Source organism: Lipotes vexillifer, unplaced genomic scaffold (assembly GCF_000442215.2).
Source record: "Lipotes vexillifer unplaced genomic scaffold, Lipotes_vexillifer_v1.1 scaffold209, whole genome shotgun sequence".
NCBI classification, from domain to species: domain Eukaryota; kingdom Metazoa; phylum Chordata; class Mammalia; order Artiodactyla; family Lipotidae; genus Lipotes; species Lipotes vexillifer.
Window position 1 is genome coordinate 1200916 of NW_006787556.1, and position 18544 is coordinate 1219459.

The 18544-nt window shown below is 42.1% G+C and overlaps 1 protein-coding gene across 1 annotated transcript; it reads right to left on the minus strand.

Annotated features, from left to right (window-relative positions):
- Positions 1-16919: 16919 nt before the first annotated feature.
- Positions 16920-18416, minus strand: LOC103069950 (filaggrin-like). The gene is made up of 3 exons (XM_007460307.1): positions 18279-18416; positions 17250-17454; positions 16920-16984 (listed from the first exon to the last, which is right to left on the minus strand). Exons 1-3 carry the CDS (start codon positions 18414-18416, stop codon positions 16920-16922), a joined length of 408 nt encoding a protein of 135 aa, XP_007460369.1.
- Positions 18417-18544: the final 128 nt, after the last annotated feature.

The window sequence follows — 18544 nt, forward strand, 5'->3', positions numbered from 1 at the left end:
ACATACTCACTTTGTGTGTGTGTGTTTGATGTGTGTATACATTCACACACACACATATATAGGCTTATATGTATGTGTATCATCTTTATTCCATAATTGGAAAACATTTTCATTTTCAAATTTATAAATGCCAAATAATCCAATGAATGTTTTTATTTCTATATCACCTATTTCTTCCCAGTTGCCTTGTTACACACACCTGTCTTCAGCACTGTTATGGCAAATATATCAAGTACATTTTAGTGCATAAACATTATACGAGATGAAAGAATAAAGTCACATGTCTTTTTAGCAAAATGGGATGATTAAGGTTCATGCATAATATTGTGTGACACAGTTCTTCCTGTTGAATAACTAACTGGATGAAAATACCATATTCCTTTTTATCCTTAGAAACATATTCTTCACTCACTGATTCTTGCAAGCTTATTTGGAGGGCAGCACAGCTACTTGTATTACCTTTATGAAATAATGATCTTCTCTACTAGGGAGCACCATCTTCCTCTACCAAGCATTCAGCTTTGGGAGAGACAGACACCGAGGTGTGAGGAGGGCAGGCTGCACCCAGCTAGCCAGCCAGAGCAGCAGAATCAACCCTGGTAATCAGCGAGGTGACAATATCTCAATGAGACCATGTCTCGCTCTCCCATACAATGATCCCTGAGCTTGAGTAAATTCACTGAGAATACTGTCATCTGAAGACTCAAAGTATGAGATTTCATTTGTTTGATCAATTTTGCCATGGTCATTAGAGAGTTTTGCTATGGGTCTCTTTGCATTTATCTTTTGATTCATGAGATAGTTGAGAGATGTGTTCTTTTGCCAATTTTCTTCTCTTTGCCATTAAGTGAAGAAAATGAAAAATTCTAAATCTTCAACTGTGTTCAAGAAAAACTGAAACAAATACAAATCAACACCATACATTTATGTAGTTGTATTTGAAAGATTTGTATTTAAAAGATGATGCAATGCTTTGGGTACCTCCTAGGAAAACTGAAGGATGTTGCAGATGCTGTCACAATGATGATTTGTTTCACTCTTGCAGTATCCTCGAAGTGTTCCCATCATTGCTGTTTTCTTATATCTTGAAATGTTTCATGATAGAGAAAAAATATGATCATTAAGACCTCAAAATGTAGCTTAGATTTCTAAAATGGTCCAATGGACCCATATGATAATCACAAGACAGAATGAGTTTTTTTCTACTTTTTTTTTTGGCGGTACGCGTGCCTCTCACCGCCGTGGCCTCTCCCGTTGCAGAGCACAGGCTCTGGACGTGCAGGCTCAGTGGCCATGGCCCACGGGCCCAGCCGCTCCGTGGCATGTGGGATCCTCCCGGACTGGGACACAAACCCGCGTCCCCTGCATTGGCAGGCGGACTCTCAACCACTGTGCCACCAGGGAAGCCCTATTCTACTTTTTAAAAAGTCAGTCAGTCTTCCCTAGTTCTTTAGAAGAACTCTAAGAAAGAATAAGAGTTATGAAATATAAATCTTTGCAAATAGACGGGACTGCTGAAAAAGGAAACCCAAAATATAAAGTGTATGCTTCTTTAAAGCTTACAGGGACTTCCCTGGTGGTCCAGTGGTTAAGACTCTGTGCTCCCAATAGAGGGGGCCCGGGTTTGATCCCTGGTCAGGGAACTAGATCCTGCATGTGGCAGCTAAAAGATCCCGCATGCTGCAGCTAAATGATCCCACACGTGGCAACGAAGATACCGTGTGCCACAACTAAGACCCGGGGCAGCCAAATAAATAAATAAATATTAAAAAAAAAAAAAGCTTACAACAAAAACCAATGTTTGTCTGACATCATAATTTCCTTTTTTTTCCTCCCAATATCTGGAGGCTTTGTTGGGGAAGAGATCAACCACTTATGTAGAGGTGAAATGGTCCTCTTTCCAGGGTGGCAGGTGTCATTAGCTCAGAGCCTGGCACCATGGTCCTATAAGAGCTGACATGGACCTCACCTCCTTATCTGTTTTCACCTAATGGAGTCCCTGATCCCCTTGTTTCTCTGTCTGTTGAATGACTTTAGGCCTCTTTTCCTGACCTCCCAGGCTGGACTCCATGGACCACCTGAGTAATTCAGTCAACAACAGTCTCATTTCCCTTCAGTTCTGCCTTGAAGTGGTTGTCTGTCCAACAGGACCCTCATGACCCTCATCGTATCGTTGCTGCACCCACTCAGCTGTGGTCGGGCCCAGTGGGGAAGATCAAGTAGTCATGGATGCTGTTCTTTCCACTTTAGCCTGTGTTCTTATCATCCCCTTTACTTGTCTTTGATTAATGATCTTCATTCCCCTCAGGGACCTCTCCTCATCCGAAGATGCTTCTTCTCATCTCTCATCCTCCCACCTTTGCAGGGGGGCTTTCCTCCTAATTCCTGGAGAAACACAGGCCCCTAGGCACAGTTTTCCTCAGCTTCTGCCATCCACAGACATATCTTCTTTCATACCCATCCTGACCTCTTTCCCCGCTTCTCTTCTAGGCCAGCACCCTCCTGCCCTTGATCCTGCCTCTTTTGTATACTCTCCGACTTTGGCCATAGTTTTCTCCTCTTTTCTGTTTCTTTCATCCCTCTCTCTAGGGGCTCCTTTATCATAGTCTATTAATACACTCTAGTTTCATCAATGTAAGAAAAAGTCATTATTTCCTATGTATCAGGCAGCAGACAAAAACACACCAGCTACTATTATTTTTTTTAATTGAAGTACAATTGATTTACAATATTGTGTTAGTTTCAGGTGCACAGCAGATTCTTTTCCATTATAGGTTATTACAAGATACTGAATATAGGTCCCTGTTCTATATGGTAGGTCCTTGTTGTTTTATCTATTTTATGTATAGTAGTGTGTATCTGTTAATCCCAAACACCTTAATTATCCCCGCCCTGCCCCAACTTTCTCCTTTGGTAACCGTAAGTTTGTTTTCTATGTCTTTGAGTCTGTTTCTGTTTCGCAAATAAGTTCATTTGTATCATTTTTTAAGACTCCACATATAAGTGATATCGTATGATATTTGTCTTTCTCTGTCTGACTTACTCCACTTAGTATGATAATCTCTAGGTCCATCCATGTTGCTGCAAGTGGCATTATTTCATTCTTTTTATGGCTGAGTAATATTCCATTGTATATATGTACCACATCTTCTTTATCCAATCATCTGTCAATGGACACTTAGGTTGTTTCCATGTCTTGGCCACTGTAAATAGTGCTGCTATGAACATTGGGGTGCATGCATCTTTTCGAATCAGTTTTCATCTTTTCTGGATATATGCCCAGGAGTGGGAGTGCTAGATCATATGGTAACTCGATTTTTAGTTTTTTAAGGAACTTCCATACCATTCCCCATAGTGGCTATACCAATTTACATTCCCACCAACAGTATAGGAGGGTTCCCTTTTCTCCACACCCTCTCCAGCATTTATTACTTGTAAACATTTTGATGGTGGCCATTCTGACTGGTGTGAGGTGATACCTTGTAGTTTTGATTGGCATTTCTCCAATAATTAATGACGTTGAGCATCTTTTCATGTGCCTGTTGGCCATCTGTATGTCTTCTTTGGAGAAATGTTTATTTCGTTCTTCTGCCCATTTTTTTGATTGGGTTGTTTGCTACACACCAGTTATTTTAACAGAAAGAATTTAACAGAGAGACTCGTTAACTAGGTAACAAAGGGTAAAGAGAACTCTAGGGAAGTGGTCCCCAACCTTTTTGGCACTAAGGACCGGTTTTGTGGAAGAAAATTTTTCCACAGACGGGGGTGGGGCGTGGGGGATGGTTCAGGTGGTAATGTGAGCGATGGGGAGCAATGGGGAGCAGCAGATGAAGCTTCGCTCTCTCGCCTGCCACTCACCTCCTGCTGTGTGGCCTGGTTCCTAAAAGGTCGTGGACCCTGCAGCATGGGGGTTGGGGACCACTGCTCTAGGGTATATGAAAGTAGCAATTTCAAGAACCAGCAGTTACCCCCACGGCTAACTTCCAAGGGGAGAGGTTGGAATTATCAGAAGATTGGAGGAGGGGGACTGAGACTTAAGCCTCTGAGAAGGGGTGCTTCTTGCTGGTGCAGAGGTCTCAGACCTGGTTCTGTGAGTTTGGAAAGACTGCACACTGGGTTCAACTGCCTTTGGGGAACAAAACCCAAGCTAGTTCAGATTCCTCCTGCAGGGCTTCTCAGTTGCGAATACATTGTTCCTTTGTGGGGAAACTGCCCTGCTGGGTGAAGAAATGAAGCTGGCATGACACTGCGGGGAACCAGAAGCCAGGGGGAGGAGTAAGTTCCTCTCCTCTTCCGGTCTCCCTCCAGGGTCCCCATTGGCAGAGGTAACTGGGATTCAGCTTCAAAGTGGAGTCCCATTGGTTCAGCCACTATGGAGAACAGTATGGAGGTTCCTTAAAAAACTACAAATAGAACTACCATATGACCCAGCAATCCCACTACTAGGTATATACCCTGAGGAAACCAGAATTCAGAAAGAGTCATGTACCAAAATGTTCATTGCAGCTCTATTTACAATAGCCCGGAGATGGAAACAACCTAAGTGCCCGCCGTCGGATGAATGGATAAAGAAGATGTGGCACATATATACAATGGAATATTACTCAGCCATAAAAAGAAACGAAATTGAGCTATTTGTAATGAGGTGGATAGATCTAGAGTCTGTCATACGGAGTGAAGTAAGTCAGAAAGAGAAGGACAAATACCGTATGCTAACACATATATATGGAATTTAAGAAAAAGAAATGTTATGAAGAACCTAGGGGTAAAACAGGAATAAAGACAGAGACCTACTGGAGAACAGACTTGAGGATACGGGGAGGGGGAAGGGTGAGGTGTGTTAGGGCGAGAGAGAGACATGGACATATATATACTAACAAACGTAAGGTAGATAGCCAGTGGGAAGCAGCCGCATGGCACAGGGAAACCGGCTCGGTTCTTTGTGGCTGTCTGGAGGGGTGGGATAGGGAGGGTGGGAGGGAGGGAGACAAAGAGGGAAGAGATATGGGAACATATATATATGTATAACTGACTCACTCTGTTATAAAGCAGAAACTAACACACCATTGTAAAGCAATTATACCCCAATAAAGATGTTAAAAAAAAAAAAAAAAAGTGGAGTCCCAGCTCCAACACCCCAAAGTGTGCACAGAAGAGTAGTTTTGAAGCCAGCAGATAATAGCTTAATAACTGACGCCCCTACTCTCCTCTCTTATTTCTTAATTATACATCCATCTGTGAGTAGTCTTCATTGCAACATCTGCTCTCTCTCAGCTCTCACTCATTTCCTCAAGCTTCTGCAATTTGGCTTTGTTATCATCATGCTACTGTACTTCTTGAAAAAGGCCTCCTAATGACCAAATCCCCTGGGCCTATTTCTGTGCTTGTTTCACGTGGCCTCCCTGAGTGAGGGGTATGACACTGTGGATCTGTCCTCCACATGCTAGCTTCTGGGATTGCTCACATCCCTGTCTCTCCATGTACCTCTATGCTTGTTTCTTCTGCTTCTCTTTCTGGGGTCCCTTCCTTTGCTTTCCCCTTAAATGCCGGTGCTCTCCAGGCTTCTGTCCTCAGCGCCCACCCCACTCTTCTTATTGTGCATCCCCCGCCCCCAACCCTGGGCATCTCATTCTGTTTCCTAGTTTTTTGGTTTTTAAAATATTTATTTATTTATTTGGTTGCACTGGGTCTTAGTTGAGGCAGGCGGGCTCCTTTAGTTGCGGCTTGAGGGCTCCTTAGTTGTGGCTCGTCGACTCCTTAGTTGTGGCATGCGAACTCTTAGTTGTGGCATGCATGTGGGATCTAGTTCCCTGACCAGGATTCGAACCCAGGCCCCCTACATTGGGAGTGTGGACCTTAACCACTGCGCCAACAGGGAAATCCCTGTTTCCTAGTTTTTATTATCACTATGCTTTAACAATTCATTTTGCAAACTACCTTTTTTTTTTTTTTTTTTGGCCGCACCGCGTGGCATGAGGAATCTTAATTCCCCAACCAGGGAGCGAACCCTTGCCCCCTGGTGGAAGTGCGGAGTCTTCACCACTGGACCTCCAGGGAAGTCCTGTTTCCTAGTTTTAACCAGCACTTATATACAAGTTGACCTCCAAATCTTTATCTCTGTACTCCATAGTCCACTGGCCATCTCCACCAGGGTGTCTAACAGCCACATCAAATTAAATATGTCTAAAGGTGAGCTCATCATCTTATCATCTTCTCCTTCATATATACTTCTGTTTTCTTTCCCTTTGAAGATTTTTTTTAGGCCAATGAGAAAAATGTCCATATTTAAGTCCATTTTCTGTTCTAGGGTTTTTAATAGTTTTGTATTTTGAAGATTTGAATATACAGAAGTTAATGAAAAATTGTTTCAACAAAATTTTATGATTTCATAGGAATGTATATTTTATAAACAGTGCTTAATAGAGCATGTAATAGACTGTCACAAATAATGTAATTACAAATTAATAGTACATCAGTGATTTTCTTAAGCACAACATGGAGCTATGCTGTATTTCCTTTGAACTTTGATTTTTAGTTTTTATCTCATATCATGCCCAGTCTTTCATGTCTTGGCTTTCATGAAACCTAAGATGATATTGTTCTCCTTCAAGATCTTCATTACTTTCACAGCATCAGTCAACTTCCTTATTCCATACTGTGCAGCACTTTCTTCATTGCGAGAGATGACTCTTATGATTGAAAGAGGAAGGAAAGTCAAGACCTTATCAAAAAACTGTACTTTTAGTAGGTTGTGCTAACGCAGATGTCACACAGCCCTGGGATTTGTGGTCCTTCAAGCACATAGTTTCTAATCCACTTCAGCCAGCACCCCCCCGCCCCCACTCCACCAGTGTAATGATATTAGCTGCTATTTATTCAACATTTTTTGTGTGCCAGGAAAATCCCCGCCCAGGGTCAATATTTTATATACATTTTCCCTGATCCTGACAATAAACCTATGAGGTAAGTATTATAAGGCTCTTTATAAAGATGAAGAAACTAAGGCTCAAAGAGTTTTTAATTAATTAATTAATTGATTGATTGATTTTAGTTGTTTTTTTTTTTTTTCAGTCGCACTGCGCAGCTTGTGGGATCTTAGTTCCCTGACCAGGGATCAAACCCACACCCCCTGCAGTGGAAGCATGGAATCTTAACCACTGGACCATCAGGGAAGTCCCCAAGGCTCAGAGTTTTTTTTTTAAAAACAGATTGTTTTAACTGCACATATTTCTTTTTTTAAAAAATTTAATTAATTAATTTATTGGCTGCATTGGGTCTTCGCTGCTGTGTGCGGGCTTTCTCTAGTTGTGGCGAGCGGGGGCTACTCTTCAGTGTGGTGCGCATAGGCTTCTCATCGCAGTGGCTTCTCTTGTTGGGGACCATGGGCTCTAGGTGCGCAGGCTTCAGTAGTTGCGGCGTGTGGGCTCAGTAGTTGTGGCACATGGGCTTAGTTGCTCTGCGGCATGTGGGAATTTCCCGGACCAGGGATCAAACCCGTGTCCCCTGCATTGGCAGGTGGATTCTTAACCACTGTGCCACCAGGGAAGTCCCATCAAAGAGTTTTTAAAAAAACTCACAAAGCCAAAAAAAGTGGCAGACGTGGAGTTGGCTCTGAAGCTTTCCCATGCTTTTGTGTTGCCTCTTGTCACAGCCCATGGGTACTCTGGTGTGATATCTGTGATCTGCTTCAGGAATGCTCATGAGTATACTCCATCTGGCCAAGGAAGCCTCTAGCATATTCTCACATATCATATCTGGTACGCCCCCTGCTCTGTCTCCACCCCAATGCTCTCTAGCAGTCTCCCATCCTCAGTCTTAGAGATGTGCATGCAGCTCTATCTTGTCACCTAGCACCGTGCTTCCTTCCTCCTTATAGCGCTGTTTATTTATTTCTGATGAGGGTATGCACTTCCCTCATGTATTCCATCCACAAGTCTTGTCTCCCCAAGTCTTGGAAATTCAACACTTAACATTGGTTTACTGAGCCCCATTACATGCTTTTCATTGTGCTGGGTGCTAGGGATAAGGCATCATACTTTCCGCTTTGAGTCACAATATCAGGTCCAGTCTGTTCACTGCTATATCAGTTTCTGGAGTCCTAAGTATTACATCTGGCCCCCTTAATTTTCTCTTGTGAATTACTGGGTACCTCTCACCTGTCATATTTTAGTTGACATCCTTTAGAATAACTACTCTCACAGTTGTGCATAGTAAGGGGTTTTAAAGATGTTAGATGAAATGATAAATGTTAAATGCTATTCATATTACTTCATAAATTGAATATGTGTTCAATCAAAGTGTCAACTACAAATATATAAGCAACATCACTACTGTTAATTGTGAATTCACCCAGCACGCACCCTCAGCCAAAGCCATTTACTTATACTATAGTAACCTGGTATTAGGAATCATATCTGTGTTCAAGGTAGATTAAGTTAGGTCATATTTGGAATTTCTTTTTAAAAGTTCATTTCCCTTTATTATTTATTTAGCATGTACCTATTGGAGACCTTCCTGTGCCAGAGTGTTTTCTAGGGCACAAGGATTTAGTAGGGAACAAAACAAAGTCCCTGATCTCACAGAAATCTCATTATGCATATGTATTTGTGTACCTGTTGCAAAAATATAGAAATTGCTGATAAGAAGGAAAGAAAGAAAGAAAGAAAGAAAGGGAAGGAAAGAGAGACAGAGGGAGAGAAAGAGGGAGGGAGGGAGAGAGGGAGGGAGAGAGGGAGGAAGGAAGGAAGGAAGAAAGGAAAGGAGAGAGAAAACACAACAATTCTATCATCCAGGTTAATTTTTCAGTGTATGCTCTTCCTGACTTGTGTTCTATGCATATGTAAACATTCCCTTTTCACACAAAAGTGGGATAACACTTGATTATTTTTATGTGACTATACATTGTAAATACCCTTTCATATCACTGAATAATCTACCTCCTTGTTTCTAATGGCTGCATGAGGTAATTGGAATCTATTTGATTAGAGTGTCTAGTTGGCCAAGAGCATTCAGTCCCTAACTGTGAGAGTGTCTCCACTTAAGTACATTCCATTTGTTTGAGGATGGTTCTCAGAATTTAGTGTGCATAAGACTTACCTTGGGAGCTTATTAATGATTCAGACACTTGGGCTCCACACTCAGAGATTCTAATTCAGAAAGTCATGAATCTGCATTTTAATAAGTCTCACTCACCAGCTAGGCGCTTAGGAGGTAGGTAGTCCCAGAGCCCTCTCTGAGAATCTTTGGTATGACTTATAGGAATAACATATACAGGCATAATTCCCTTCTCCTCTTCATGGGGGTCTTGGGAGTTAGGTTTCCCTCAAGGTAAGTTGGTTTAAGCTACACTAGATATTTAAGAGAATGAATCAGAGGGTTGGATTTGGGTTGGTAGGAGTCAGAGCTGGCGAATATACCACACCAAGTCTAAGGCACAGGAAAACGTTTGAAACCAGGACATCAAGCTGAAGGTCAGCAGACAGGAGTTCCTGGATCAGAATGGAAGCAGTGAGGGGGTTCTAGCTGTGCCTATCAGATAATGTCAGGGGTGCTATTCTGTGCTGTCTTTGTGCTGTTGGGGGCTTGATCAGTGGGTGGGTCAGCTTGGCTTAAAGGTATAGAGTCAAGGACAATGAAGGTTTGCAAAAGGCTTGGACATATATTGTCCATAGGTCAGCCAGAAATGGTCTGACTCTCAGAGCTGAATGAAATTAACTTGAACCATCTCCACACTAAATCTTGTCCAGCAGAAATTCCAAGCCTTCTGGGTGATCTCTGTGTATTCCTGAAGCTCCTATTCTCGTGGCGGCCTCCTACCTGTATTGGCTTTCTGCTTCCTTGACATGGATAATTCAGCCTCTTTTTAGATTTCTACCAAAAAACCACCCACACAAGCATCTGTGTTTTTTTTAGATTTGGGGGTCCTGGGAAGGGGTACATCACACCTCACACAGCCTTCCGCCACCTGTGGACTCCTCCCTCTTCTTTTCCTCTTTCCTCTTGGGAAAACCCAGATTTCTCTTTCCATGACTAGAAGTTTATCAGTCATCTTTTATCACTTATACACACCCTCTGGGTCTTGCCTTCCACCCTGAACTTATGTCAAGACATTTTTCTCAGCAACTCCACTCCAAAGAAATATTTTGTTATTATAATAACAACACATTCCTGTGCCTGTACCCACCCAGAGAGTGGGATGGGGAGGGGTATTCATTTCTAGATCTAAGGTTACCTGATTAGCCAGCTGCAGGCTCAGCAAACTGCAGGCTGGGAGTTGGTAGCTAGTCCTCTGTCTACAGCCCTGGTCATTAACAAATGAATAACCATCTCTTAGCACTGTACAACTCCACTGAAGGAAGTCAAGTTATTTTTGTAGTTTCTATCTTGGTCTTTCCTTCCATAGAGGAGTTTTCTTCATTTTTCAGCAGGTGGCTGGCAGGGGGACTCCTCTAGGTAGTGATTTTTGAAACACTTGCCCTCCAGAGCTGGCTGTGATCATGAACAGTATTATAGATGCTGAAATGAACACAAAGCCTGTAGTGGATACCACCCTTCCTATCAGGGAGATTTTATAGATGAGAGCCACATTCTAAGAACTATTTATTCACATGTTACAACATTGCTGAAATTCAGATGTGTTTTAAAATTGAAAGGCACATTTAATATAGTGCTCCCCCTATCCCCCCAACAAAAATGCTGCTTTTTAATCGATGGTGCCTCTTACAACCCACAATATCTTAGAATAAAGGGAATGCAGTCGGAACACCTATCCATAAAGGATCTGGGTTTCAGAACCGTGAAGCACTCTCCGCCTTACAACCTCAGTTACAGATGAATGAAAGGTGAGAATTTCCTGTCCATTGGCAATTCCAAGAAGGAACACACAACGTCACCTCTTCCTGTCAGCCCAGGGTCAGGGCAGTGCAGTGAGAGGTCCTTTCCACATTCCCTGTTGCCTAATGATGGATCTACTCGGGACATTGCAGTCAGTCACCACGAGGTGGCGTACAAGCCCCAGGCATGAAGTTTTGAGGACCACGTGCCTCCCAGACGTGGTTCTTTCCAGATGGCCGTTAAGAAGCTGCTGACTTGCTCTATTACATGGGTGGGCAGGCTGAGCTGGTGAAGGCAAAGACTCCGTGGAGCAGCTGGAGGAGGGTTTGGGCAGCATGAATAGGGAGAGAAGTTAGGATTCGTTCATTAGGGTAACAATATCTGTTGAATGAATGCCTACAATTGCCTAGATGGATGTGGGTAGAGAATATAAGATAGGCACAGTCCTCAGCCCTGTAGAATTTGTGGTCTAGTAGAGTTAGCATAACTAGTGTACTTCAGTGGAAAGAGCAAGGACATTTGGTTGTTATGGACTTAATTCATATGCTGAAGCCCCAGCACCCAGTATCTCAGAATGTGATTATATTTGGAGATGGGGTCTTTAAAGAGGTGTGATATGGTGATTTGTAATAAACATGTATTTGGTTTTCATCCCCATTTGGGGCACAGAGCTCCTAAAATGCTTGGAATGTCCCAAGTGCTGAGAGCCAGAATGGTGTCTTTTGTTAGGTTGATGAGGTGACTTTTGAAAAGCACCTAAGGATGGGGGTTGGCTACAAGGAGAACCAGCCACTTGATTAGAAGGTTGAACCTTTCAGTCCATCCCCGGACCTCTGAGAGGGGAAAGGGGCTGGAGGTTGAATCAGTCACTGTTGACCAATTATTTAATCAGTCATACTTTCATCAAAACACAAAAAGGACAGGGTTGGGAAAGCTTCCATGTTGGTGAACATGTGCAGATTCCCAGAGTGTGTTGTGCCTGGAGAGGGCATGGAATCTCTGTACCCTTTCCCTATGTTGGTGAACATGTGCAGATTCCCAGAGTGTGTTGTGCCTGGAGAGGGCATGGAATCTCTGTACCCTGTCCCTACACCTTGCCTTATTTCTTTTCCACCTGGCTGTTCCTGAATTATATCCTTTAGTAATAAACCGGTCATCTAGTGAGTAAATGGGTTTCCTGAGTTCTGAGCCACTCTAGCAAATTAATTGAACACAAGGAGGAGGTTGGGGGAACCTCTAATTTGGTGTCAGTTGGTCAGAAATACAGGTAACAACCTGGGCTTGCAACTGGTGTCTGTAGTGTAGTTATATCTCATCTCCTGTTTCTTTCCCAGCCAAACTTCTGGAAAGAGCATCCAGATTTGAAAATATCTTCTACATAAAATACTAAATTCTCATAGTTATGCTTGGATATGTTCCTGAACTTTTTATTATGTTCCATTGACCTTTCTCTCTCATTTTAATTACCACTATTATTGCAGTATTTTAATTACTTCAGCTTATGATAATTTTAATATATAATAATATGATATAGTATAACACTATGTATACTACATAATAATATTATATAGTATAATAACAATATAGTATATAGTAAGCCCTCTTATTGACATCCTTTCCCAGATTTTCCTGCCTACCCTTGCCTCTATATTTTCCTGCCTACCCTTGCCTCTATATTTTCTATTAAATCACTTTTATATAGTTCTATAAGTATATTATTTTATACAGTTCCTGTTCAAGGTATAAACTCATAAGGGAATAATTGGCATCTTTTAACAGCTTATTCTATAACTACATGTTACTAAACTTTGTATATCTAATGGTTTTCAGTCCATTCCCTTAAATTTTCTAGGTAGAAATCTTAACATATATAAGTTAAGTATATGTTAATATTAATATCCCATTATATATTGATAATATATATCTATACATATGGTGTGTGTATATATATTTATAGACACATATACATACCATGTGTCTATTGTGTTATGGTATCATATATTTGTTGTGATATCTTAAATAATGATCATTTTGCCTCTTCCTTTCTAATTCGTGTACTTAATTTCTCTCTTTTCTGATCTCCCTGCATTGGTTCAAACCCCTTATTTCTATGTCACTTCCTCAGACAGGCTTTCTCTTACTTCTTTCTGATCTGAATTGTTCTTGTTTTTCTATTTTACAGCATCTGCTCTTTTCCTGCATAGCTATTCTTATGCTTTATAATTTTTTTTTTTTTTTTGCGGTACACGGGCCTCTCACTGTTGTGGCCTCTCCCGTTGCAGAGCACAGGCTCCCGACGCGCAGGCTCAGCGGCCATGGCTCACGGGCCCAGCCGCTCCGCGGCATGTGGGATCTTCCCAGACCGGGGCACGAACCCGTGTCCCCTGCATCGGCAGGTGGACTCTCAACCACTGCGCCACCAGGGAAGCCCCATTGCAGATCATTTTAACTTTGACAGGTAATTTAGGTTTAGCTTAATTTATTTAACTAAAAGTCAAAGCAAAACAGCTTTTATAAGTGGCTTTATACAACCACTAAACTCAGAGTTGGGGACTTGAGGTATTTGGTATGGATTATTTCTGTGATAGAATCATTTGCAAAATGCGAACATTGGACTAGATATTGTCTAATATTCCTACTGGTCTGATATCATGGAGAAGGAAAACTTGGGGTATGATTCTCACAGAGAGATATTCCTTTTAATGGTAGAAGCTTGTTCACAGTTTTACTAAAATTATTAAATCTCCTGCCTAGTCATAAAATATATGAATATATGTTTTCTTTCCAGGACAGGAGATGATTTTCTTTATCGCTTTTCCTTTGTCAAGAAATTTCAGCATAGTTTTTCTGTTCTCATTAGTTTCCATTGGAAAATATCTCTTTGTATCTTTGTAAGAAGGACCTATGGTCAGTATTTTGTTCCCTGATCTTGGTTTGACTTTGCTAATAGCCACTGGGTTGATGTTTTTTGTTTGTTTGTTTGTTTGTTTTCTTTCTTTCTGCGGTACGCGGGTCTCTCACTGTTGTAGCCTCTCCCATTGCGGAGCACAGGCTCCGGACGCACAGGCTCAGCGGCCATGGCTCACGGGCCCAGCTGGGGTGGGATCCTCCCGGACCGGGCCACGAACCCATATCCTCTGCACCGGCAGGCGCAATCCCAACCACTGTGCCACCAGGGAAGCTCCGGGTTGATGTTTTGTAATAATTATGATGCTATCTATGATTGAGCTAAGCCTTTTTTCATCCTGATGGTGACTACATGGAACAATGACTATGTTGGAGAATGATATAGGATTTGATTAAATTTTTTCTTCTTTGAACTCCTTATTTCTTTTGCATGGTGAACATCTGCCATTTGGACATATAGTTTCCAGTGACAGAGGAAAATATGTCATTCTTACTATGGGGAGATAAGTCTTTTTGGGTCTATGAGAAGCATGGAAGAGACACAGTATGATATATGATCAATTTTTTATTTTCAATTTTCATGCAGTTCACTTTTTTGGATTCTATGTGCCCAAGGTGATTAATGAATGAAGAATAATACAGAGTTCCAATAGAAGGATAATAGAGGCAGGTGTGATGACCCTTAATATTAATATAGCAGCTTTGGCTGACAGAACAGTGATTTTATACTATTGGTTCCTTTGATTTTTTTTTTTTTTTTTACAAATATTAATGTACCAATCTGGAGAGGTTCTGAAACTTAACCTCTCAAAAGAAAAATCCTTACTTAACCCCAACCTCCCCAAATACTTATGGTTTTCCAAATTTAGCACTCCATGATATTGTTTTCTCCCATTAACCAGTTCCTAACTATAAAGTTCAAAGCTTCCTATAGAATGAAAAGAAACTATCTCTAATGTAAAGAAATAGTGTAACTAATTTTTAAGAAAATGACAAGAAAAGATAACCTCACTGAAAGTATAATGAACATTTTCTTGACTCAAAGTTGTCTTGGTCATTCTCCAATTCTTTGGGTTAATACTTTATTTAATAGTTTCTCACTCATAATAATAGTGTCTATGTGACTGTCCAAACCCCAACCGTTTTGAAATATAATTTGAATGGCCATATGTTGCAGGGTGTCTGTTACTGCCTGTTGTATTGGATCCCATAAATGCTCCTATATTCAGATCTGTCCCTGGCTCCCATATGGCTGGAATCATGACTGACACTTCCATCCTGAGAATGGCCAAACCCTGACTGTCCATAGTCATAATCTTCACTGCCATAGCTGCCATGTCTCCAACCTTGATCTGAACCATGACTTTGGTTCCTTGAATAGAATGCAGACCATCCTTGGGTGGTCAAATGCTGTCTACCTGAATCTCCTGAATGTCCTTCTGTGTTGCTAGCCTGACTGATATTTGATTCCTTGTGTCTGCCGCTACCAGAAATAGTTGAGGTGTGTCCATGTTCAGTCCCAGAGTGTCTGGAGCTGTCTCTTTCCTGCTCGTGGTGGTGCCCCTGTCTTTGAGTAGTGCTGGACCCTGACTTTCTGTGGCCAGATTCACTCTTCCTGTATGCTGATCTCCCTTGATGTGACTCTGAGTGCCTAGAGCTGTCTCCTGACCGACCATGGGAAGACCCATGTTGGTTTCTTGAGCTGAACCCAGACCTTCCATGAGTGGTCACAGAATGTCTACCTGAATCTTCTGACTGTCCTTCACTGTCACTGGACTGACCAACACTGGATTCCCTCTGCCTACTCTTTCTGGATCCAGTTGAGGCATGTCCATGTCCAATTCCAGAGTGTCTTGAGTTGTCTCTTTCCTGCTCATGGTGGCACCCCTGTCTTTGCTTAGTGCTAGATCCTGACTCTCCATGGACAGATTCACTCTTCCTGTGTGTGTCTGTCCTCCCTTGATGCGACTCTGAGTGCCTAGAGCTGTCTCTTGACTGGCCATGGGAAGACCCATGTTGGTTCCTTGAGCTGGACCCAGACCTTCCATGAGTGGTCACAGAATGTCTACCTGAATCACCTGACTGCCCTTCACCGTCGCTGGACCAACCAACACTGGATTCCCTGTGTCTATTGCTTCCAGTTCCAGTTGAGGTGTGTCCATGTCCAGTTCCAGAGTGTCTGGAGCTGTCTCTTTCCTGCTCATGGTGGTGCCCCTGTCTTTGAGTAGTGCTGGACCCTGACTTTCTGTGGCCAGATTCACTCTTCCTGTATGCTGATCTCCCTTGATGTGACTCTGAGTGCCTAGAGCTGTCTCCTGACCAGCCATGGGAAGACCCATGTTGGTTTCTTGAGCTGGACCCAGACCTTCCATGAGTGGTCACAGAATGTCTACCTGAATCTTCTGACTGTCCTTCGCTGTCACTGGACTGACCAACACTGGATTTCCTGTCTTTCCCACTTCTGGATTCATCTGAGGTGTGTCCATGTCCAGTTCCAGAGTATCTGGAGCTGTCTCTTTCCTGCTCATGATGGAGCCCCTGTCTTTGAGTAGTACTGGATCCTGACCTTCCGTGGACAGATTCACTCTTCCTGTGTGTGTCTGTCCTTCCTTGATGCAACTCTGAGTGCCTAGAGCTGTCTCCTGACTGGCCATGGGAAGATCCATGTTGGTTCTTTGAGCTGGACCCAGACCTTCCATGAGTGGTCACAGAATATCTACCTGAATCTCCTGACTGTATTTCGCTGTCACTGGACTGACCAACACTGGATTCCCTGTGGCTACTGCTTCCGGATCCAGTTGAGGCATGTCCATGTCCAGTTCCAGAGGGTCTGGAGCTGTCTTCTTCCTGCTCATGGTCGTGCCCCTGTCTTTGTGTAGCGCTGGATCCTGACTTTCCATGGACAGATTCACTCTTCCTGTGTGTGTCTGTCCTCCCTTGATGCGACTCTGAGTGTTTAGGGCTGTCTCCTGACTGGTCGTGGGAAGACCCATGTTGATTCCTTGAGCTGGATGGCGACCTTCCATGAGTGATCACTGGTTGTCTACCTGAATCTTGTGAATGTTCTTTGCTGTTGCTGCCCTTACTGATACTGGAAACCCGGTGTGTACTGCAACCGGATTGAAAATCCATAGTCACAGTTTCTTCACAAACTTGATATAAGCCCTTACGCTCTGATCCTATCCATTTTTCACATCCTCTACTTTTATTTTCGTAACCACGTTCTTCTTTTCCTTCATATTCCCTGGTGGGGCTAACACTTGACATGTGACTTCTTTCTTTTAGTTCAGTAGAACTCGCTCTCCTTTTCTTTTCCCTACTTGATTCATGATGTTTCTTCCCACATCTATTTCTGTGTCCAGAAGTAGCTCTGTCACCTCTTCTTCCTTCCCTTCCAGAACTAGACCCATGTCTGCTTCTTCCTCTTCCTCTTGGGCTCTCTGTTCTATCTTTTTTCTTTCCATCACTTCTTCCTGAATGACTGGACTTTCTTTCTCTTTCTTCTTTACCCTCTTCTTCTGTATCATCTTCATAATGGTATCTATACTTTTCCTGCTTTTTCCCTAATGTCTTGAAATTCGGTCTCTGGGTATAATAATATGCTTGAGCCAACTTGAATACCATCAGGAAAAACTCTGTAAAGTCTATTTTATTGTTGTGATCTACATCAAGGATATGCATGAAAACATCAGCAGTATCTGGGTCATCTGGATTCTGTATACAAGGAAGACAGAGAGGGAAAGTCCATGAGACTGACTCAAATGGGTAATTAAATAATTAAAGTTAACTTAGGGAATGTGAATTCTTGGTACAGGAAAGTAGACCTAATTTTTTCTTTAATAATATTTATCTTATCCTGACTCAGCAGGGAGCTGTTGGTAATGTCCTAAAAAAAATAAATCTTGGGCTTCCCTGGTGGCGCAGTGGTTGAGAGTCTGCCTGCCGATGCAGGGGACGCGGGTTCGTGTCCTGGTCCAGGAAGATCCCACATGCCGCAGAGCGGCTGGGCCCGTGAGCCATGGTCGCTCAGCCTGTGCTTCCGGAGCCTGTGCTCCGCCACGAAAGAGGCCACAACAGTGAGAGGACCGCATACCACACACACAAAATAATAATAATAAATAAAAAATAAATCTTAAACACTAGTATGGTGACACAAAAAATTTGATGGGGCAAGTTCTTTTTACTTCTTCAAATGTCAGTATTTTATAAATTCCTTAACTGAATTGTCTTTTAGCTGTACCCTCTTTACATTCTTGAAATTAGGGGGAATATTACAATGAATTAACTAACTGTTTTTCACTTATTTGTCACTAAATATTTATTTATATTTTTCACAGTGTGTGTGTGTGTGTGTGTGTGTGTGTAGTATATATAGAGGTATAAAGAAGTTGAACAAATTATATCTGTTTTGAAATAAGATTACATTTGTTCCTCTTCCAAAAGAAACAACTCATAAAGATTTCACAGTAATATTTTGACAGATTGTTTGATGCAAAACAAAAATGATACACCCTTTAATGCTGGCAAATATCTTTTACCTTCAGGATTGGCTGAAACTCTGCTTCCAGAAGTTCCTTCAGCTCTTTTGCACTCAGTGTGTCAGTCTCCTTATCTGTTTTTGAATATTCGTGAAATAGTTTGATGATGGCAGTGATGTTTTCCAGGAGAGTAGACATCTTTTGGAAGTATAGGTGAACCTAGAAAAGAATTAAAATGTACTTTTCTTATATTTCTTTTATTTTGTAGGTCATATCAGTTATTGTGATGAATTTCCACATTTATAAACCTACATCTTTCCCTATGT

Coding starts and splice junctions, on each gene's coding strand:
- LOC103069950 (XM_007460307.1), bottom strand. CDS start 18,416: ATGTCTACTCTCCTGGAAAACATCACTGCCATCATCAAACTATTTCAC. Junction 17,455..18,278: donor AGTTTCAGCCAATCCTGAAG/GTAAAAGATATT, acceptor CCTTGTATACAG/AATCCAGATGACCCAGATAC. Junction 16,985..17,249: donor AGATGATACAGAAGAAGAGG/GTAAAGAAGAAA, acceptor TAGCCCCACCAG/GGAATATGAAGGAAAAGAAG.